The 22,757-nt window shown below is 36.8% G+C and overlaps 4 protein-coding genes across 5 annotated transcripts in view; 2 read left to right on the top strand and 2 right to left on the bottom strand.

The window, feature by feature from the left end:
* Positions 1–1,098: 1,098 nt before the first annotated feature.
* LOC117605493 (protein HID1) lies at positions 1,099–4,493 on the bottom strand. Its single transcript, XM_034326894.2, has 12 exons — positions 4,289–4,493; positions 3,717–4,076; positions 3,589–3,642; positions 3,291–3,514; positions 2,978–3,219; positions 2,669–2,899; positions 2,475–2,600; positions 2,157–2,413; positions 1,845–2,088; positions 1,634–1,773; positions 1,383–1,549; positions 1,099–1,321 (listed from the first exon to the last, which is right to left on the bottom strand). The coding sequence occupies exons 1-12, from the start codon at positions 4,352–4,354 to the stop codon at positions 1,099–1,101; spliced, it is 2,334 nt and encodes a 777-aa protein (XP_034182785.1). The 5' UTR covers positions 4,355–4,493.
* A 139-nt stretch (positions 4,494–4,632) lies between these two features.
* On the bottom strand, positions 4,633–6,152 carry Mettl2 (methyltransferase-like protein). Its single transcript, XM_034326926.2, has 6 exons — positions 5,992–6,152; positions 5,715–5,867; positions 5,324–5,638; positions 5,134–5,247; positions 4,897–5,069; positions 4,633–4,827 (listed from the first exon to the last, which is right to left on the bottom strand). Exons 1-6 carry the CDS (start codon positions 6,120–6,122, stop codon positions 4,694–4,696), a joined length of 1,020 nt encoding a protein of 339 aa, XP_034182817.2. The 5' UTR covers positions 6,123–6,152; the 3' UTR covers positions 4,633–4,693.
* On the top strand, positions 5,583–13,490 carry LOC143306133 (uncharacterized). Its single transcript, XM_076692770.1, has 9 exons — positions 5,583–5,652; positions 6,449–6,610; positions 6,681–7,154; positions 7,285–7,451; positions 7,536–8,388; positions 8,487–8,551; positions 8,631–8,805; positions 9,291–9,761; positions 10,657–13,490. The coding sequence occupies exons 5-8, from the start codon at positions 8,325–8,327 to the stop codon at positions 9,317–9,319; spliced, it is 333 nt and encodes a 110-aa protein (XP_076548885.1). The 5' UTR covers positions 5,583–5,652; positions 6,449–6,610; positions 6,681–7,154; positions 7,285–7,451; positions 7,536–8,324; the 3' UTR covers positions 9,320–9,761; positions 10,657–13,490.
* The window catches only part of shep (RNA binding motif single stranded interacting protein alan shepard), a 24,680-nt gene continuing 15,301 nt past the window's right edge, over positions 13,379–22,757 (top strand). For both annotated transcript variants that reach the window (XM_034326908.2, XM_034326905.2), the window contains exon 1: positions 13,379–14,810. In XM_034326908.2, coding sequence (XP_034182799.1) covers positions 14,754–14,810 — 57 coding nt within the window. In that variant the 5' untranslated portion in view covers positions 13,379–14,753. The remainder of the gene's footprint in view (positions 14,811–22,757) is intronic.

Raw genomic sequence — 22,757 nt, 5'->3', positions numbered from 1 at the left:
TAACGCATAAATTGTTCTTCCTACAATCCATAAAATGTAAAATGCTTCAACACACACTAATTCTACTATGTAAGATTAAATAAAAACATAGGCTAAGTATTGTATATGTTTTATAATACTTACTTATACACGTGTATATAATTTAAGTAAGTGCATACACGCGATGCGTACATACATAGATTTTGACTATAGTATAAATTCAACTAATAAATATATATGTGATTTTATGTTTTCTGTGTGTGTTTTAATATTAAAATTGCATACATTATGTAAATTATAGTTTGCAAAGAAATTTTGCTTTGTATTTGAAACAAATTTTTACAATACATTATTACATAGAATATTGTATTTAGTACTTATAACTATTAACGATTTTCAAGCTATATTTTTGTACACCAAAAATGTAGCTTGAAATAAAGAATCATTCGGTTTGTTATTTTGTTCCCTTTTTACATTCTTTTTTATACCAAATTTATTACAAACCTCTAGGCAATATTACAATTGTTTAATTAAACATAGGCGCTTGTTCTGTATGCACAGCATGAATAAGTACACATTACTTTATTACGAAAATAATCGTACACATTGAAACGACACGCTTTCTCATAAACTAACAATCAAAATTATATAATTGCATCATCAATTTTAAAGAATGTTACATTCCCTAGATCACTATATTTATTTATTTTGTACAAATTTAAACCATGAGGGAAACTTTCAAAGAAGTTAATAAATTAATATTAAATTAATTTTTTTAAAAAGAATTACAGTTAGATGTCATGCATATTTCACTTTACATACAAATATTGTAAACTACATTTAAAAAGCGAAGTAAATAAAAAAAGAATTACGATTTTACGACTGTAATGAAAATGTTCTAGAAAGTCTAATAGAAAGTTGCCAATTTTGGAACTGGACGGAAAAGAAAAGTTTCAAAATAGGTCATTCTCTACTATTGTTCTTTTTTACCATCTTCTTAAAATAACTTATGATAATTATATATTACTAACATTTGTTTTTTAATATTATGAATATAATATTTTATATCAGAATAGTATAGAAATTTCAGTGCAAGTTACTAATAATATTTCACTGTGTTTAAACTCTTTGGATTTCAAATAACTTTACGTCAGTATCATACCAAATTGGGGGTTCGACGTTCCTCAAGTATATAACACCCCACATGTACGTTCTAAACCAAGCAGTTGTTCCTGCATTGGGTTGATATCTCCTGATAAGAATAGGATGTGGTACGGGTAGTAAACCAACTAATGTACCGTGTTGTAAAAATTTCAATATTTCACTTTCATCTGTCAGACCCCTATGAAAAAATATGAATGAATCGTACAATTTGAAAAATTGATACAATAAATTATACTCACTTATCGATACATATTTTTTCAACTTGAGGTACGAGAACTTGAAGTAAACGCATAATAGTTTGTAACGGAAGTTTACTCTTCCACTGATACACCCACTCACTAGAAGGAACCCACTGATTTATATTGTTAGAAGAATTTGTGTGTTCCGCAACTCTGATACCTCCTTTCTATTTAATGAATAAAAAATAATGGATGAACAATTTATAAATATTAGACAATATAATAAATTATTAATATCGTTATGTTCTTACAGGTATAACAGAGCTTTTAGCAGAGTTCATTAATTCTTCTGTACCAGTCCCATTATTTTGGTGATTAGATTTTCCTACATCCACATTCACTGAAGGACTTAATGGATGCGCAGATTCTTTCTCAGTCATTTTCTCAATACCTAAAAACAAATACGAACAGATAACAATGCGTTTATGTAATCAGATATATAATCAGATATTATAAATTTACCTGGAGTCTCTAACAGGGATGCTTTTAAAGTTCCAGGTTCAGCTGGCTGTGCAGGATGCGAACCTTCCATTGCAGCTTCGCTAACATTTTCATTAGATGTACTAGCAGGTACGTGACGACGTTGTCGTTTACTCAGGGATTTTGCAATTGTATTGCAGTCACTTGGTAAATTTGCTAATGCATGGAACACTTGTCGTTTACGTATAATAGTATAAACCAGATTACTGTTTCCATCAAATTGATACTGGTAAGAAACAAATGTTATTAGTATCATTCATAGAAAACTTGCTATTTAATATATGTACAAATCACCTGAATAATATTGTTAAAAATTTCAAGAAGAAAGAATACTAAATGATGGTTCGTAGGGGCCGAGAATAAAAACCATGGTGTACTAAATGCTTCGAGTAAATGCAATAATTTAGTACTAGCCACCATTGATAATGTTTTAAGATATGGAGAAACGTTGACTAGAATCGTTAGTAAACAGTCAAATAGCGGCTGTAGTCTTTGGTGTCCAGTTGTAATTATCTTGTGGAAAACGGTAATTAATAAATCAGCATGTGTACCTATAATATAATGAGATTTAGATAACATGAATTATCGATAACTTATCAATAAAATTATTACCTGTAAAAACAGGAATGTCCATAGGTACTGTAGCTGTGTACGGTTTATTCAGTCTAACGCCAAAATTCCGTTCTCCACTTAATAAAAGTAGAATAAATACTCCTATGTGCATTAATCCAACTCGCGCTATACAATTATGCTTAATTATTATGTGTAATCAGCTTAATTAAATTCATAGTATCGTGAAAGCTTACACTGATCTGCTCGTGAGTCATTCAGATGATACAGTATGGGTACCAACACCTCGAGAACGTCGGAACTTTTTAAAACATAATATAAGAATTTCTTATTGTAATCACACATTTTCCAAAAGAACACCAATAACTCTTGGTGAAAGTGTACTTTTTTCGTTGAGTTTGGTAAGTACGTTTGCATCAATGGATTATTCAATAATCTAGTGATACCTTTCAATACAAACTGAAAATCTATAAGCATAATTTTCTTCAATGAAATAATTCCTTCAATTTCTTCATTAAATAATTTGTTTCAGGTACAAAATTTACCTTCATCTCGATGGATACGACTAAGATAATTAATAAATAAATTATCTCCAACAACTCCTTCTTCTAACGGAGTACCACCACTGGTATCATGATCCAATGTTACTATGAGAATTTGTAACGAAACATCAACTAGTGGTTCCAAGGAGTCAGTAAATAATAAATGATTGTATGGTACTCCAAGCCCGACAGGATCATACGCACATACTGTATTCAACAATGATGTGAACATAGGCAAAGCATGTCTGTTATAAAAATATGGAAATTATTTTTTCTTAAACATATTGGTCTATACGATGAATTTACTACAACACACCTATTTTCAGAACTGGTTAAATATTGGATCCATCTATTTGGTGTAACTGAAAGATCCATTGGAGGGTTGTACATGGTTTCACTGAAGCATGTAAGTAACAGCTTCAATAATTCTGTTCTATTTGAATCTAGAATTGGGTATCTAGGAGGTGAATGCGCAAATCCTACACCAGCTTCCCAAATATATTCACAGCTATCTATAGACTGTAATTCTTCTGCCTTATCCTAGGTAATTTAAAAAACATTTCATTAGCACTTTTCAATTTTTAAAACTTTCAGAATATTAAAAGAAAACTTACAGGACCAGATTTTCTATTTGCAGCTACTGTAAAATCAGGGCAGAACAACAAATCCTAAAATAAAAATTTGAGTTTAAAACAACTTGTTTTTGTCTCCTGTTAATTTTAAAAAGTATATCAGTGCTCACACAAAGTGCATTGAGTAGAGAATGGGCCAAGGGGATACTTTCTTCATCTTCTTTACCAGGTAAACTGGACCAAAAGAATCCCTTCCAATCAGGATCTTCAAAAATGTAAGGTAACAGTCTTGTCAATAAGCGGCAACAATTTAAAACTGTTTGTTGCTCTCTCTGTGTTCTACAGCTATTATCAACTGCTTTCACTAGTTTTTCCACAGCTTTATAACATAATGTAGCTAAATTGGAAGGTGCTTCTTCTCTTAATATACGAATTTCTTGTGCAGGGACTAGAGTAAATATGTCTTGCACATTAGTAACGTTTTCAGACCAAAATTGGTCCCAGAATGTGTCATCTGAAGCATCAATCACCTACAATTAAAAAAGAATGAGGTGTATTTTTTTAACTTAAATTATATGTGGTCAGTGAAGGATAGGATTCAATGAACTTTATACTGAAGAAAGTATTATTATTTATCCAAATAAAAAGACGAGATCAATTAACAATTAACGATTTGTATATATCTTGTTGCACTGAAACGTCAAACAGCTTGGTGAGTGGAATAATAAACAATAATTTTTACCTGTGTTTTCGACGTCAATTGAACGACTGCTCTTCGAAAGATTAATTTTGTATCGGCATTACCCATGTTGTTCTGTTTTTTGGTAGTTTAAAGTGAAAAGTTAAGTGTTAAAATACAAAAAACGATCTTGTTTCTCTCTAAACAAGAACGATTGCGGTGATCGCCATGTTTACGTGTTAATAGTGTAGCAGTGCTACCAATAAAAACTTTCTTAAACTATAATATCCGACTGTGTTTCATTATCACGGTCATTTATCAGTTGTTAATTAAAAAGATGTATGTACGAGGAAAAACATTATACATATTTATCATTTAATATAGTATAGATATATTTTTTTATATTATACAATTGTTTTGACAAACGTAGGATAACATTACAAATATGAATATGATACAATTCTTAAATTATTTTCTATATTTCCCTTGAATCCATACTCTATACATTTTAAGTTGCTTTCCTCTATTAACTTGGAGTCTTCTGTCCTCGAGATTTTGTTCCTCAGTAAAGCAGCAACTTGTAAATAATGTTCTAACTTCATCTATAAGCAAATATCTTGTATTTTATATTTTGAAGAAAATAAGTTTATATTAAATGATAAATATGGTACCTTGTGTGAAAAAATATACTCTAGTTCCATCTCCTCTTGCATAAAAATTTTCTGATAGACAACTGCCTTTTTTAAATCTCAGTTGAGCTAAGTCATACCTTCCATAATCTCTAAATAAAACCAATCCACCTGGTTTTAAATATTTGTATACTTGTTGTATAACATGTTTCATCCTAATAATAATGGTAATTTATTAACTTTAATCAATAATTTTCATATATTCAATGAAATACTTACTTATCTGGCTGTATAGCAGAGAGAACAAATATTAGGACTATAATATCTAGACTTTCAGGTTCAAACGGGGTTTCCCAATTTTCTTGAGTTGCATCAAGAACAAATGCTTTACATCTTTGAAACATATAGATTATATCAATAATTTATCATTCAATAACCATTGCTAAGTATTGTATTCAATGTTTTATACCTAGATGCATCATAAGCAGGATTTTGCTTCAATATGTCTACTGCTTTTGTAGAAAAATCACAGCAGTATACAAATAAACTTGGATCTCTGTTATACAAAAGTATTGGAAACACTGTATTGCCTACACCACAGCCAATTTCTAAAATTTTATGTCCAGTTTTACTAGGTAAATCAAGGATTCTAATATGAGTTTCTTTATCATCTTCATTCTTGCTTTCATTTACAGATCTCAAAGATTGTTTTAAATTTTCTTTTACAGTATCAACTGCTAGCTCTGGAAATTCTGTAAACAACCAATGTCTGTCTTTGAAAAATCTGCAATGTTATAAGTAAAATTTTTCTTCATTTATACTTTCTCATAATAATTACATGGGTTAATATTTATATATACTTGTTATCATGAATTCCATAAAACTTGTCCCAATATTTATTAGCTTCACATTCGTATTCCCACACTTTATCATCTGCTAACATCACAGTTGAATTTTCATTTACTTTTTGTTGAGCCAATTTTTCCTGTTCTTCATTCCATACAACATTGTCCCTTTAAATTTATAATAAAAAATAAGTGATAAAGTTCAAAATATTGCAACTTATAGGTTAAAACCTGATAACCTTAATAACGCAAATATCGCATTAAATATTAAACGATACATATACATATATACCATGAGTTATGTTGGAATACATTATCATTATCAGAAAGCGTTCTGTTTCCAAATTGCGGTCTTTTACTTAAATCGCCTCTTTCTTCTTGTAATGAATTCTCTTCCATCTTTACATGCTCTTTTAAAAGCATGCGTAGATACACGAGTATCTGTTATACAGGGGTACCGTTTAACAAAAAATCAAAAACTTAATCAATGATGATTTAAACAAGAAAAACATAAAAACAATATAGTATTTTTTCACAAATTAATACAAAAACGTTTAAATATGTTATAGGGTTGGATTACAAATATTTTGCAATTTGATTTAAAGTAAATGAAAGTAACAGGAATATTGAGACAGTTTTTCTGACTTTATCAATTGATGCCATGTAATTATTATTGGATTGTTATTAATTATACATATTTGCTGTATTTAATGAGTAAATCTTATATTATCAAATTAAACTTGTTACAGATCATCGTAGATACAATAGGACTTGCAGATCAACGACCTAGGAGACAGATATAGGTTGAGGGCGCATGGTATGCGGAAACAGGATGGGTGTGACGCAGAGGGTGCAGGTTGAGGGTGGTATATTGCGTCATTGGGTGATTGGAAACACGAGGATAAAATCGTGTACGATTATAATTTTCTTTTTCTAATTAATTTAATATTTACGTTTATTTAATCCATTATACCTTTGTAGTGTACAAGATTGTCCAGTATAGAAGAGGAAGATAATGAAGAGCTAATTCATAGGCTACGTTTATTTAAATGATAAAGATCAATACATGGTTACAATCTGAATATACTGATGCTGAATATGAGTAACCTTTTAATATCTTCACTACAAATAATCAGTTGGAGATTCGTCCCTCATAGAACACTTGTTTTTTATAAAATAAACGATCTCCAATTTCATGAGCAGATCAGGAGAGAAAGGAGGAAGTATAAGATTAACTGTAACCGTTTAAGAAGAACATTTTATTGCCTTAAAGATATTAAATACACGAGTCCCTTTCCACGAGAATACGTTGCTAAGGGCTACAAGTTTCTTCTTCCGTTACTGCACGGTGCTTCATGGCTCATCGTGGGTGGCTACCGTGATGTCCTAATCCCACCAAGTCCCTAGGGGTGAGATCGATACATCCATTTCTCTTTCCCTTATGTTTTTACCGGGGTTAGTACTCGTCGATTTCAACCAATTCGAAAAAAAAAACCAAAATTGAAATCCATTTTTTTTTCGCGAATATAAAAATAAATTTGTAAAATAAAGGATTAAGCACTGAAATCGAGTATAATATTTGCAGTACTTGCTGAAGGATTTGCAGAAAATGAAAGGGGTTGCGCAGACAGAGCGGTAGGAAAGCATGTGCACAGGACATCAAGGAACAAAAGGACGAAGACAAAGATCAGAACTTAGGGAGAGAAGAGGAGGAATATTTTTTTTACATAGAACTTCTCATGCATTACTTGGGTGAATCTTATTTATTAAAATAAGGACGTCCGATTATTCCGTATCTTCAAAGATTGATTTTAATAAATTCCTCATCATTTTTAGATCCCAAAGGTAAGGGAAGGCACAAGTAGGGCACTGTTGGACGCGGCATTAAAGTGAAAAAACGAAAGGAAAGGGATGAAAGTCATCGAGTTCCCTCTTCCTGTATCTACCATCCTCAAGCTTGCACGGTCGCGTTCGATAAATTTAATGCGCGCACCAAACTCGAAAGCGCCTATTGGCGTCGAGAAATTTGCAGGGAACGAAGGGTCTCCACGTTGACGGGACAAGAATGAGAGAAACATACATAGATAGAGAGTGGAAAGGGATACGGAGGAAGAGGACGCGAGAGGAGGCTGTGAGAAAGAGGGAGGCAAAGAAAGAAGGCGACAGAAAAAGATAAAAATTGAAGGGATGGGATGAGACAGAAGGGTGATGCAGTGATGGAGAGAGAGAGAGAGAGAGAGAAAGGGAGAGAGAGAAGGAGAGATTGAACGCACGGAGAAATAGGGAAAAAGGGGGGAAAAGAGAGGGAGAAGGAAGAGAGTAGAGAACTGTGCGCGCCGCAACGCTACGGGGTGGTTGCCCTCGTCTGCGCTTTGTGGGAAATGCCCGCTCAATAACGCGTAGGTCCTCGTCTGCCCCTTCTCACCCTCGGAGGCATCGTAGCAAGGGCCACTGCCCCAAAAGGCACGGCCACCCGTCGAACAACCCTTATCCTACGCTCCCTCCTACCCATAAGACACTCCTTGAAATCCTCCTTCTATACTGGTCGTCTCATACATCTGAAAAGATCGAATCTTGTCCTTACACCTCGTCGTCTCTCTGAAGACATACCCCTGTTCCAACTCGATGGACATGGCCGCACATGGATTGATTAATAATGAAATTCAAAGATTTCAATTGAAACATCCATGTAAGATGTTTCTTTCAGACAGCATACCCCTCTCCTTTTATTTTCCTTTTACGTTGAGTAGACTAAAGGAATATTCAATTGTAATTTAATGCTTCAAGTTTCAGAGGTAAAGCGTGAATCAGCCAATTTGTCTGCGAGGATGAAACCTTACGAAAGCATCGCGGTAAACTTCTTTATTTTTCTTTTCATTCTTTTTATATATTTTTTACAAATTCATTAGACGGGGCAATGTTTAATTGCAGCTTTGCATTCTAGCTTTTGGAGGAAAGTGGTCGATATCTGCCCAGTATACCGAGGCACCTCACCCTCATTCCAGGCATGGTGGAACCCCCAAAGATCGTTCGAGCAATGACCTCGAGATTATATATTCTGCCGGTATAGGGTGGTACAGGGTTATTCCCCTTGAATTTGTTCACGGTACTGTATGTTTTAACAAATCACATTGAACTCGTAATTCTTTACAAAAAACGCTCGTATTTATCGATAAAGAATAGCGGAAAAATTTAACGAAACAAACTCGCGCGATTAAACATAGATTATTTAATATCAAGAGGAAAGAAAAATTATTCTTTTAATTTTAAACGATTTCGTGGAAGGAACGAAGTCGTTTTATTCTTAGTATTTGAGAGCTTCAATTATAACGAACAGCGAGGATTCAACGTTTCGCCCCGATATCGATTAACCGAGTTTTCAACAAGGACGATAGAAAATAATTTGTTTCATTCAAATATTTGATGATCCTTCTTGCATACGACTGGTCTGCATAGGCTTTGCATAATAATTCTACGTCAAAGGGGGGTAAATTGGCACTGGTTATAGTTTTCGTAGCGGATGGCATTTATAAGCCCTGCTAGCTACATTTACCACATACCGGATCAATAAGTACTCTTCTTGTTTCACAGGAACTGTTTTCTCCTACACATTGCAATGATCTCAGATTTTCTTCAAGTACTACGACGATCATTAACATTATATTTAACCACGTGTACAGAAATTCTGTTTGTAAATCATGGGGTCAATTGTGTACCAATATAACATACATTTGGGGTGATTATAGGAGGGAGTGAAGATTATATGGGTATTAAACCGGCACGTTAGCTTTGAATTGTTTCGCATTACTGTAAACTATTAGTCTACATTGTAAGAATCTATTATGCGTCCGGCAGCAATAGAATTATTTTTATTTCAGGATCAGGTGTCACGCGTTTCCATGGCTTTATCGAGGGAAGTTATTCTTTCATTAACCGGGCTATATTTATAACAATTAGCGGTCAGCGGTGCGAAGGATCGATACGTTCGTTACGTGACGCTTTATCAATGGAAAGGACCTCGAAGGGAGGTGTTGGAAAAAAAGTGGAGTCTAGGGGAAAGATGTACGGTATCGAAATAACACCAATTCGGATTTTACAGCATGCGTGCGAAATAGACGCGTAGATACCGGCCGCTCGTATCTATTTATAACGGCGACGGATCGCGGGGCAATTGACCGCGTGGCCTTGACTTCCTGTTGACCCGACTGCCCCTAGGGAATTTTGGCGTACCTCATGGAATTTCTTACCGCGATATTCAACGGTCCCTTCTAATCAATTTTCTTTCCCTTACCCACGCGCCCCCGTAAGCTTTCGAACAAGAGATATGTGAATATAAAATGTTGTACCGTGATTATACGGACAGCCATATTTGAAATGCTTGATATAGTTTTGCAATTAGTCAGAATTTATCCTATCACTCTGCTGTCTCGATAAATAACACTGAAACGCTGTCTGCGACACGTTCGATGATTTTTAATCAACGTCAACGCAGTCTTTGAAAAATATCACTTTCGATATCACGATCAACCTGGCATATTTATGGCAGCCGTTTATAATCCGTAGTAAAATTGATATCATAGATGTATAATTCTTTTGATGATTCATGCTTACGGTTGCGCTAAATTTAAACAAAATTTTCTTCCCTGTATGTGCATAGTTCCATAGATAAATAGCTTTTCTCAAATATCTCTGGAACTATTTGTTATACAAAAAAATGGTAAATACATAATTTGTGGATTTTCGAATGACAAATTAGCCAGTGTACTCAGATTTTTGTAAAAGTATTTTATTTCCAAGATAATACAATGTTTGCAAAGTACCTTGGAGAACGTCTCGCGTTGAAGGTTTCAGGGCTGATTTTCTTTCTTCCCTTACCGAAATCCGGGCGTATCGGTTCTCCGCGAATAACTTTGTTTAGCTTACTCGGCTCACGGTGCTTTTTTTCTGCAATCGGTAGGAAACCTGTTCGTACGAGCAACGGAATGTCTGAGTGGCTGCCGTCCTCCTCTCATCTCCGTGCAATTCCACGGGTAGTAGAACGAACGAGTCGACCAGGTGAGATCGTTCATTCTCTGCAAGGGACATTTTTGTCCGAACCTCGGTGCTGGATGGCGGGACGGTGGTCGGGGCTAGCGGAAAAAACGGATGGAAAACGGAAGGGCGAGACGAAGAGTATCATGAAATGAAAAAAAAAAACAAAAAACGAGAGAACACGTTTATAACTGGACAGAGTTGAATGCATATGAAATCGTGTTAATCGTGTTACCATTGGATGCAGATCGAATATTTATTAGATGTTACGTATGGAAAGATAAATGTGTAAGATTAGAAAGAACACGGGTGAAGACTGAAAAAGAGAGAAAGAAAGAGATAGAGAGAACTCGTAGGAGGTTGTGGAGGATGTCGAGAAATGAAGGCCAACGGCCTTGACCTTGTCCGTGACTTCGTAGTGAATGAGAAGGAAAGAGAGGGAATGATACAAGAAAAGACATCGGTCAAAACAAAGTGGCCTGCTTTCTTCTTTCGTCTCGTGCGTGGTCGCGACAGGCAAATCCAGGTAAACGGCCAGTCGATGTTAATGACTAAGTCACTAGGACCCCTTAGCTAGGGGCTTTGGGTGATGGCTCAGGTAGAAGCGACCGGGCCAACGTTCCACCGTAACAGGAAATGTAAGGAATTGCTTCAGACTTCTGTTTGGGTAATGACGAAGTTCAATTAGGTGGAAATACACTTATAAGTCGTTACGGGTTTATCGAATTATGCGTCACTGTTGTAGACACTGACCGTGTAAGTAACAGCTTTGGTATTATCTCGGGACAGGGAAAGATGTATTCTTAAAGTTTCCTCTTCTTTTGGAAGCTTATGATTTGGAAAATTTATTTTATTTAGATATGGAAGTTAAAGGACAGATTTATTACTCACTGTGAGTAATAATGGTGGATAAACTTTACAGTAATTAGCAGGACATGAGTCATTTCCTTATGATATTATTTATATTAGTCAGAGATCTCCGTATCATAGCTGCCATTTTGGTACTCTTGTTTTAACACTATTCTCCTATCAAACATACATTTCATGAACATTAATCCGAACAAGATCAGAAAGGTATTTATGTTTATTTTTAAAGCTCTTTTCAAGGTTTTTACGTAGTAAAACCACATGACCAGACATCTGTTCGTAAAGTCAATATTGCTATTATCGAAAGTAATGTTTCGATAATACTGTACCTTTTTGCGATTGTAGATAAGTTTGACGTATAATTATGAATACTTTATTGCTTACAATGTATCATTTTTAAATTCTATACTTTCATTCAACTTACAAGTACAAGTACGTAAAAGTACATTATTAACCAATTTGTATTATTAATCTATCGTTGAAGATAAGAGGCCATTGTTCGCAAAGAAAAAAAATATAAAAATAAGAATGAATAAGGTGAATGCAAATTTCCCAATCCCTACGCCACTGGGCAAGCATCTATGGTTGCATATGTTGAGGGCATCATTTGTGGCTAGTGCACTATAGCCAATAGGCGGCAACAAGAAGAAATTTGGATGAATAATATGCATAATTGGATAGACCCTATTCTGTGCTGGTCACTTTGTCAACGCTAAATTACACGATATCGCGTGCTCGATGCTGAAACATTGCAGCATATAGCGAACGAGGTAACTCTGGTCCAATGGCAAATAAGCATTTAACTTATAATACCGAATAGTAAAAAATGATGTCTATAAGAGGCATAGGAAATTGTTGCATACGAGCAAATTTGGATAATGATACATTTGGTGAATGAAAAGTGTCGATGACCGCGAAGAAAATGACGAAGATTTTCCTGTTGAGAAGGGAAAAAAACGACAGGAAAATCTCGTCTCCTGACCTCGAGGGAGTAGGAGAAGTGAGTGAGGTCGTTCCACGATCGATAACGCGAGTCTCTCGCGAGAAGGTGCGAAAGAACTTCGTCTGGTACCTAACGTAAAGGGCCGAAAGAATCGATCTCGGTTTCTATGAAGAAGAAAGAGAGATTTTTGATATCTACCGGTTTCTCCTTTGGTTAATGGTCGAATGAACAAGACGAGACTTTGTAGACGTATACATATATTTCAGGTAGGATTTCTACATAAGAGGGCATATGGTACACAGGTTTATTGTCGTATCGCAAACGGTCGCGTATACGGGGGTGAGTGTACCACCCGCCACTGTCTGTCGTCCGTTTTTTCCTCTCTTTTCTTTTTTCATTCTCTTCCCTCGTATCGTCCTTCATTTTTGTTCTTCGTCAGTCAAGTAACGCTGTTGGTAACTGGTCTCTGTCGTGCTCGTTGCTCGTTCATTCGCATGCCTGCCAACTGCGCGACGCCGAAACTCGTCGAGAAAACCGCGGTGATCATAGCCCTCTCTCCTCTACGTCATTCGTTTAGGCAGTAAGGTTTCGGTCTTTGTTCGACAAGCTGTAGGTAGGTTAGTTATCTCTTTGTTACTCTTAGGAAACTCTGTAAGATATCGTGGTAATATTGTGATACGGGTGAGTGTGTGTTGAGTGGCGGTCGTGCAGACAGGTGCGGCCGCTGGAGCCCCACCGTTGGTGGTGGTGCTAGCAGCGCCTCCACGCGGCGAATCATCTTAGTTTCGGGCAAGATGGGCGAACCTCGCCGGGCAGTAGCTTAGACTCTACCTACAAGACAACACATACACTAAATGTTTCCTAACAACAAGTAACAATTAATTGTACATTTATTTTATTTAAGGGAACATAAACTCTATTTTTGTAACATGCTGTATTAGTAGTGCTCTGTGGAATTTGTACGATAGTTAAAAAAAAAAAAAAAACTGGTGCGTGGCCACGCGCGATACAACGGACGAAGACGACGACAGAAAGTATGAAAAGGTAGGAAGGTTTCGCGATTGTTGGAAGAGCAAGTGCGAACGTACGAAAAAGAAAAAGAAGAAGAAAGAAAAAGGGATATAGTGATCGAAAGGAGGTGCTTGGACGAAGACAAGGATTAAGAATACAGCGAGAAAAAACGACGAGGACAACGACAAAGGGGACAATCCCGACGAAGACGGTAGGCGAGGTGGATAAGGACGATCGTACCGCAACAGTGGCCGCCACTGAGGCTGAAAACGACAGCGAAGTAGGTGATAATCTCGCTTAGTCTCTGTTCGTTGACTCAGCTCGGTGTAGCTAGCTGATTCTCTCGGTGTGGTGCGTGTTTTAATATAATAACGAGTTACGACGTGGAGAAAAGTGTACGACTGATAGTAGTGAAGTGTATAAGCCGACACACCCTCTTGACACTCGACATTCGTCTCGTATCGCCATCGGTTTAGCTCTCTACCCCCTTCTTTTCCTAATCTTTCTTCTTCTTTCTCGCTCCTTCCTGCGGGTTACATTTACGTAGTACCGCGTGTACTGTTCGGTCACTGCAACAGAAAGCCGCACACCACGTTCCTCTTTCTCTCTCTTTTTCTTCTTTGCTCTTCCTCCCGTCTCAACCCCTCGTCTCGTTGTCTCTTACTCTGTCTCCTCTCTCTTTCTCTCTCTTTCTCTTCTTCTAGATTGTCCTATCGTCTTCTCTTTCTTTCCGTACAAAGTGATTTATCGTTACGCTTGTCGCATCGGATTTCGTCGGTGTTAAAACCATACCGACCCCGGCTATCGTGTCCCTTCGCGTCCATAACCATACATACCGTACTTCGTCCTAGCTCTACCCTCTCCCGGCAACCCCCCTCATTTTACCAAGCGTCTCACCCACACCTATTCAATCCGTCTCTCTCTTTCTTCCTCACTCTTTTTCTGCCTCCGCTCCACCCCGGTTTATCGGCCGATCGGAGTGCAAATTCGTTCGTGACCGTGCTGTGCGAGTTTTGCATCTAACCAGTGTCGGGAGATCCGAAAACGCGGGTGACGCCGCTCTCTTGGCAACGCCAGACCAAAAACCATCAACGACGTACAACCACGAACAGAGAAGAGGGACATACTTTAACCGTAGCAATAGAACCGACGACGGCACGGTATCGTTTCGAGCAAGCGCCACGAGCGATAACACCGCTAACATGTCCGTGAGAATGGAAAACGTAGCCGCGCCAAGGAAAATGAACTATAAAATGATGGTAAGTCAGAATTCTCTTAATCGTTCTATGTTATTTGTATTCTTATTTATTGGTGATAGAATCCCGCCGGTTATTTCACCCATCGTATATGTTCAGCGTCGTTTAAAGTGTGCGTGCATACCTACTCTTGTGTATACACGCTCTTGGAAAACGTAGCATTACCATGGGGACGGCCGATGGCCACGAACCTTGCGGAACCGGCGTAGTTTGACAGTTTGCCGCGGGGCGTCTGCTGCCCCACCCAGTCTCCTCTTTCTCTCCCCCACTTTAACCTCTCTCGGACGTCTTCACGTATTCTTTCTTTCTTTCCGTTTTTTTTCCTTTCTTCCTTTCTTCTATCGTATTGTACTCGAAGAGATTCATATTAAACGGGCTCGAATATGTGTGTTCTTGATTATTTTCATCGTGTTTTGATGTAAAATCGTGATCTCATCGGAAGGTTTACACGTTTCAATGAATCGTGAATGATGAACTTGAAGGATGAAAGTGTATAATGGACCACTAGTTGCCGGTAACACGTTAAAGGTATTTACTGATATAACCTAGCATTTTAATGACATTTTGTTATTTTCATTTAATATAGTGTATCATTTTCGAAGTTTTGATAATTCATGTTTTAGTTTGATTAATAATGCGAAGTAGAAGGCACGGGTATAAGTCCGCGTGGTCAGTATCTTCCTTTGCGTTTATTGCATTGTAAATGTTGTTGAATTTTTATGAAATTCCATGTATATCTGAGAAACAATTTAAGTCTTATTAATCACTGATTTTAATTAGATATACAAGTCAAGTTATTTAAAAACGACAAAAGAAACAATGTTTTTATTGTTCTTAAATATTTGTTATCAAATATTCGTGAAAACAGGTTCTCATTCTCATGCATACGGTCCTGACATTTCTGCGCAGGCTCTTGCCGTCTCTTCCTGTTCTCTGTCTACTTTCAATTGCTAGGTTTTTCGTGAAATAATTCTATATTATATCCGATTCGTATCGTATTTTATACTTTTATTATATTTTACATTACGTGCACGAATGCTATTCTTCAGTTCTCGATCGATTACTCAATTTAGAAACGTGTTGCGTGTAACTATGAATAAGATATTTATGTAAAATAGCATAAATTACCGTGGTGTTCCTTTTCTAGCATTTTTTCCTATTGACGCAAATAAAATTTTCATTATTTTTCTATTATAAATTCGCGTGAGATATGAAATGTTTCGTGTGGTATTTATTTAATCTGTTATTTTTGAAACGTGTTCTCTGATATTATATCGGAGTTCTGTGGTTTATTAATGCAATATTTAGTTGCTTGTGAAAGCGACGTGGAGCCACTATCCGGAAGCATTCTTAATCTGCACATTGAAATTCGACCTAACGCTCGCCAGTGTAGCCAACTTTATCGTATGCCTTTTAGTGACAATGCAATGACAGTTACGTTCGTTCGTCTTCATACATAAATATCTTTGAATCTAATTTCGTATTATTATATGAAACGTTATAAAATATGTTAGAAGAACAGTACAATGAACCTTACTGAAACTTATGAATTTTTCTGATGTAAAGGTAGCAGTATATGTCGATTGCAGAGATAGAACATTGTCTTATCAGTTCTATAAATAATTCAGTCTTTTAAGCTCTTCTAAAGTCTATTTATTGTTAGTTCAGTCATTAGAAAGGTTATCGCACGGTAAATGCGTTCAAACGGATTGACGTGCAAACAGCTGTTCTTTTCAGTGTTGCCAACGTCAACTTGATGCTTGAATATCGCAGTGATGTAAATCGAGAAAACGAAGTGTTGATATATAACACATTTTTAAATGATCAGGATTTCGTAAAATTTTTAATTGAGAATATAGAAATCAATGAAAAAGATAAATTATTAGGAAATATTGAAAACATATTGTCAGAACTTTTGAAATCATTGTAGTTAAAATTAACAATTTTCTTTTTATTATTTGCGTACTTTGAACTCCATAATCTCAAGTGTTTAATTAACAAATCAAACATTTGATCAAGATAATGAAAACTTATTCATAACACATTTATGCTTAACGATCCGTGCATCATTTAGTGCATTCCTTTTTTTTTTTATTTTACATGATTTTAAATTGTTTGCGTGCCTTATCTCCTTGGCATTAACAGACGGAAAAATGTTCCCAAATGTTTTGCGCACAGAACAATTTTCCTGCGAGGTAATCGATTGTGCGCTCCGAAATCGATCGTACTCGAAGCTATATAGAAGTCTTACGAAACTCGATAATTAACACTTTCGTGACTGGTAATTCCTCGCGATTAAAGCAAGAAAAAAAAAGAATTGATTTTCTAATATCACGCTTCGAATCACTTACTGCCAGCAATCGCATCGGATACCGGCAATTGAAAACATAAATATAGAAAGTTGCATGGTTCTAACCTCAAATTTCTTAAGTTATGTAAATTCCTAACCTTAAAATTTTTACGGTAACGGTAGCGCCATGGTATTACCGACCGAAAACGTTAACGTAGTAGGTTACATAAACTTTTTAATTTCGAAAAATAATCGATGCACCTACAAACGTAGATGGCAAGGAATTTCTAACCTAAGATCATAGAACGTATTAAAATACCGTTGTACTACGTCAACGGTTGCAAACGTGTTAACAAATCGCTGGTTCGCGCGCGTTGAATCAACGATCCACGACTTCTGATTAGGCTCCCTCCGGAGATAACCGTCGTCGAAACAGAACGATATTGTTTTGCAATATCGAGGCACGCGTTCGATTGGCGTGCATTCAGATAAAAGGATATTTCATATTTGATTTACTCTACTGAAATAGGGCACGCGACCTTAACGACTTTTCTTCTTCCTGCTGTCGATCGTAAAATACTAATAATAGATGGCCAATTCCAGGGATCCATGTTTCAGGATCCATTTTGTCGTCAACGCGTCTAATGCCGAGTGGGTCGCGTACCGTAGTCTTAATATTAAAATTTTCTGCAATTGGAAGCTAGAATAGTGTACCTTTGAGAAAACGAAGGCATTGCGAGCGGTAGTATGAATCAAGCTTTATTCACCAGTTGGTCAGTGAACGTCGATTGATGCTGAGAATTCATAACGATAATTGAACCGATTTGTCTCAATCGCGATTAGATATGCGAGTCGATCCGCTTGTAAATCGCGGCCACTTCAGACGATCGCTAAGATAGATTGTTTACATCGATTCCGTTAGACACTGTTAATCTTCAAACTGTACCTTCAATTTTTTTTCTTTTATTGGTTTGCAAATATAATTGTTCTTCTAATCAATGTCTTACCGAGGGGGAAATTAAAGGTAGAATTGAAAAGGCGAAGGGAGAAGGGCCAGGTAGGGTGAAGAGTATAGACGCAGCAAGGATATCGATTATTTGCGGTTGCAGTAACTGCAAGGCTCTCTTCTCCCTTCGTAAAGCCGAGGACGAACACCCGGAAATCTCGATGATACACCGAACCGAGATTAATCTCATTTTTCCCTTCCGGTTTTGAAATACTTCTCAATCGAGTTACGTGAATGAGACGAGTGTCTCGTTTGATGAAGGGGAAAAGAAGCCGGATAAAAATATCGGATACAGTTGATCGATTGAAAATCCTTTGTTTTTTAAAGGAAACGTACGAAAATTAGTTTCTAGCATTTCCAACTTCGTCCTCGGCATTGTTCGGTATTGAACAAAGTAGAAAAATGTTGAATCATTGGCAATCTTTTACGCCAGACGGTTTCGTAACAGCTCGATCTGGCAGCGAATAGAACCATAAGTTAGGTAAAATATCAAGTGGTAATAATTTTACTTCACAATTCTGAAAATAATATTTTTTATTTTAACAGACCTTACAGGAAATATATATTAGAATTAGATACATTATTAGTACAAACGGTGGTATTAATCTTAACCCATTAACTGCCAAACTTTTATTTTTCATATTTTTATTTAACATTTTATTTAATATAATCCTATTGCAAGTGATAAAAAAATATATATATATATATATTCAAATCCTCATTTGGGGATCGTGGTAGCAAATGGGTTAAAAATGACTCGTTTCTCACAGTAGATAGTCACCGAGGATGATAAATTTCTCTATCTTCTAACTTTCTTCCCCTTTCTGTGAGTATCTCGATCAAAGTCCCTTTTTGTTATACTGATTTATTGATTATCAGTTGTCTGACGTATTTTGCTGCAATCTAGACTTATTGATTTGCCTTGAATTTCTGGAGAATCCAGGGAGAGAGCCAGGCTATAGCGAGTTGATATTTCATGAAAAAATAGAAGAATATTCCAAGCAAGCGTATTCAGAAGAAAATGTCAGACGTAGGCATTAAAACGGCGCGTGCAATAAAAGCCAATCAAATTATTTAACGTAGAAACAACGCGACGGGTTTCCCGACTGGTGAATCCGCCTCGAGCATCAGAGGAGATATAATCTCGTCGAAGCGAATTGCGAGATGTTTCTTTGATTTCATGGAAAAAGAACGTTTCTTATCTGTCGATAAATCACGAACTTCGATGTACGCTGGTGGAATTAATTCTGGACACTTTGAATAAAAATATTCTTTATTTCATATTTCTGCAGAAAATGTATATTCTGCTATGCTAAATTGATACCGTAATATTTTTGTTGTAATCTATAATGTTTATACTTCATATTTTCACATGATTTATTTTGTAAATGTTTTAAAATTTTAATTAAAAAAAATCTAAACTGTGTTGTTATTTTTGTTTTTGCGCCTGACAGCACGAAACGTCACATGATGTGAAATAGCCAATCACAGCCAATAATATATATAGCCAATAAATGAGAAATTTAAGTAAAAATTAGAGTAAAGTGTTAATAAAGTGTCCAGAATTAATTCCACTAGTGTATATTATGAATATCAATTCAAATTTTCGCGCGCAGACGTTTACGCGCATGTGATTGGGCGGGACTCCTGTATATATAAAGGGCCCCTTTCCCCGCCTCGTCATTCTTCCCGCGGATGCCCATGGATAAGGGCGAAAGGGAAAGTTGGTAACACGAGTTTAACTATCAAACGAATGATTCACCGAGATAAGAATCGGCTCAGACGGTAGGTAAAAGTTCGTTTGTTGACATTCCACACATATTTGCCGTGTGCGCAGACCGTTAGACAAAAGTGACCTCCTCGAACGGATGATACACCCACGCGAACGGTGTAACAATCTTTGTTGTTGTCTACGTTCACGTGCCTTTCGCGACCTACCGTGTCACCGGGAAAAAATTCCCTAGACAGACAACGGTACTCGATGTCTGCAAGGTGTCAAGGTCGTACGATGTCCACGGCTCGTTTCTTGCGAAATTTCCTTCTTCCCCTACGTATCATAAAGACTTACATTTCTTCAGATATTTTCCTCATCATTTTTTATTTATACATTCAACCAGTGAATTTCGTCCATGCTCTTCGGTCCGCGACGAAAGAGTTAGGAATGTTAAAGTAGAGGAAAGATAACAGATCGTCCAGCAAGTTCAAGGAGAGCCGTAACGGGTCCAGTGGCAGTTCACCGTGGAAAAGAATTGCCACGAGGATGATTGGATTTCCAAGGTGGTCGCGTGAACCAGATACTGTTTGTACCTTGTATCATTCGTGGACGATCTCATTGTTCCACGAGGTAAGGACACGGAAGCACGCGATATGCTGTCTAATAATACACGCCGTCGGCCTAAACTCGGTTAAAGGGTGTCAGGCTCGAGGCGAGCAGGCAACTAGCCAGCCGGTCAGCCATTTTCCCTCTATTTTCTTCTCCCCTCGATCACCTCCTAGCCCGCTACATCTTCGTCCTTCTGCTTTTTCGCGAACCTCGTATACACGTATCATGCGGCTCACGTTGGCCATACGTGTAGCACGCCGGAGACATTCGGAAAATGCACGTGTCCCTTTTCTCTGTCTCGGTGCAGCATGCACCTGCGATTGCCTCGAGATCAAGCCATAGATGTATCTACCATGAAAGTTGAAAAACCGATGCTCTTGGCTCTTCCTTTTCTAGCACACCGACCAGATAGAATCATCGAACAGTTCTTTTAGTGGACGTTGGAAGGATGTTGGTCATTTTGGCGTCTCTTGGCTTTGGTCAATTAGGTGAGAATTATTGGGAGGTCCTATGGTCTTTGGAAGCTGGGGCTTTTAAAATTTGTTAGGATTAATTATTGATGGTTGTATAGATTTTTGTTAGATTCTTGAGAGGAGTTAGGAGGTTCCAATGGATTTTTTGGAGGTCCTGTGAACCTTTATCGTTTATCGATGATGGTCTTATAAATTTTCAATTTTATCAAATTCTCGTGAATCCAGAAATGATTTTTAATCATCGCGTTTAGCATAATGCTATCTTACATCAGCTACCGCTATTGGCGAACGTGAGAGTATGCCGATGAATTCCACGGCTGACGAAAGGTGAATGCTAAAGTGAGAAATTCGCAAGCTTTAGGCAAATAATGATGCTGTTTTACGCGGAGAAGCGAGATTCGCAAGGAGAGATCCATGTCCTGGAGGCGCGTATGTAGGTCAGCCTGACGATATTGATGACGAGCCATTAACTGGCCATATGCTTCGAAAGATGTTGAATAAAACCGGATTTTGTCGCGGTTTCTACGCTGATGAATTGTTTCTTTGTGTCTATAAACGTGGTACGAAAAGCTATTCATCTGTTTCATAGACACTTAGAAAATAATTCATATTTTCATCGATAATTCCCCGCTCTAATATAGTAACTCTATTTTGCTTGAAATTTTACATTTTTCTTCTTTTTCTATCTTAAGTACATGGTAGATAAACCAGAGCCGCTACTTTTCTTGTGACTATAATGATGCATAATGACTAGCTGTTGTAGATTTTAAAAGGCTAAGGCGTATGTTAATTCTTCCATTTATCAGTGAAATATTAGTTTTACGAAATGTATATTTCCAAGATAATATCATATCGCGATGTTATATATTATCGTTCTTTTAATTGCAATGAAATATACATTGTAAAGATTAGAACGTTAATCGTTGGAATTCAGATTGGAATTTCTAAAATCGACTGAATTTCTTCACACTTTGAGCGAAAATAACGGGATTTCGTGTTAACGATACACAATACTTTCTGGTTAATCGTCGACGTGCGTGGTGTACACACGTTGTTACGTATCCCTGGTATGCGAGCAATCATTCTATTCCGCCTCTACTTAGTTCTGCGTCGGCTCTTGAATTATTACGTTAATACGAGCGTACTGCAAGCCTAAACGCCGCTAATAACCGGTGACACGTGCATGAATCGCAACAGATCAACACGCTGGAATTCCTGTTTCAATAGCTCTAATTAAATTTTCAAATAATTGGAGCTCGCGATTTAAAAAAAAAGAATACCACAACTATTTGCTGTCAGTTATTTTAACTAATTACATTGTTGATAGATTTTTTAAACATTTAACTAAAAATTGTTAATGAAATTGCAAAAGAAAATTGTAGAAAAAACGATTCAAGCGTGCCAGACTGCAAGTGGTTGCAATCGTAGATTCAAATTTTCGCGCGCTCGGGTTGATAGGCCGATCGACTGTGGTATATAAGGGAGGATTTCGGAGGACTCTTGTCAGTCGCACACGCGACGCGTAGGGATCAGTACTAGGCACCACCGTTATCCACGACATTTTTCAGGATTTATGACTGTACTTTTGGAATAAATAAATAGCTTTTAAGTCAGAACGTTTGTTAGTCTGGAATGGGTTATAGAGAAGAAAATTAAATATATATTTCTTTTATTCTTTCCGTTCATATACGTTCATCTGTAGCGTTAAGTAATTCAATTGACACGCGTTCGTTTTCAACGCGAGCTTGTTATTTTTATGATCGAAGTTTGCAGGCAATAAATATAACTCGGTCGCGCTTCCGTCGCGAAGAACTCGATTTTAATGCAAGAAACCAGCTACGTCGCAATCGAATTTCAT

The sequence above is a fragment of the Osmia lignaria genome, chromosome 3 (assembly GCF_051020975.1).
Source record: "Osmia lignaria lignaria isolate PbOS001 chromosome 3, iyOsmLign1, whole genome shotgun sequence".
NCBI classification, from domain to species: Eukaryota; Metazoa; Arthropoda; class Insecta; order Hymenoptera; family Megachilidae; genus Osmia; species Osmia lignaria.
The sequence above is the reverse complement of the archived record's forward strand: the minus strand, read 5'-3'. Positions and strand labels throughout refer to the sequence as shown.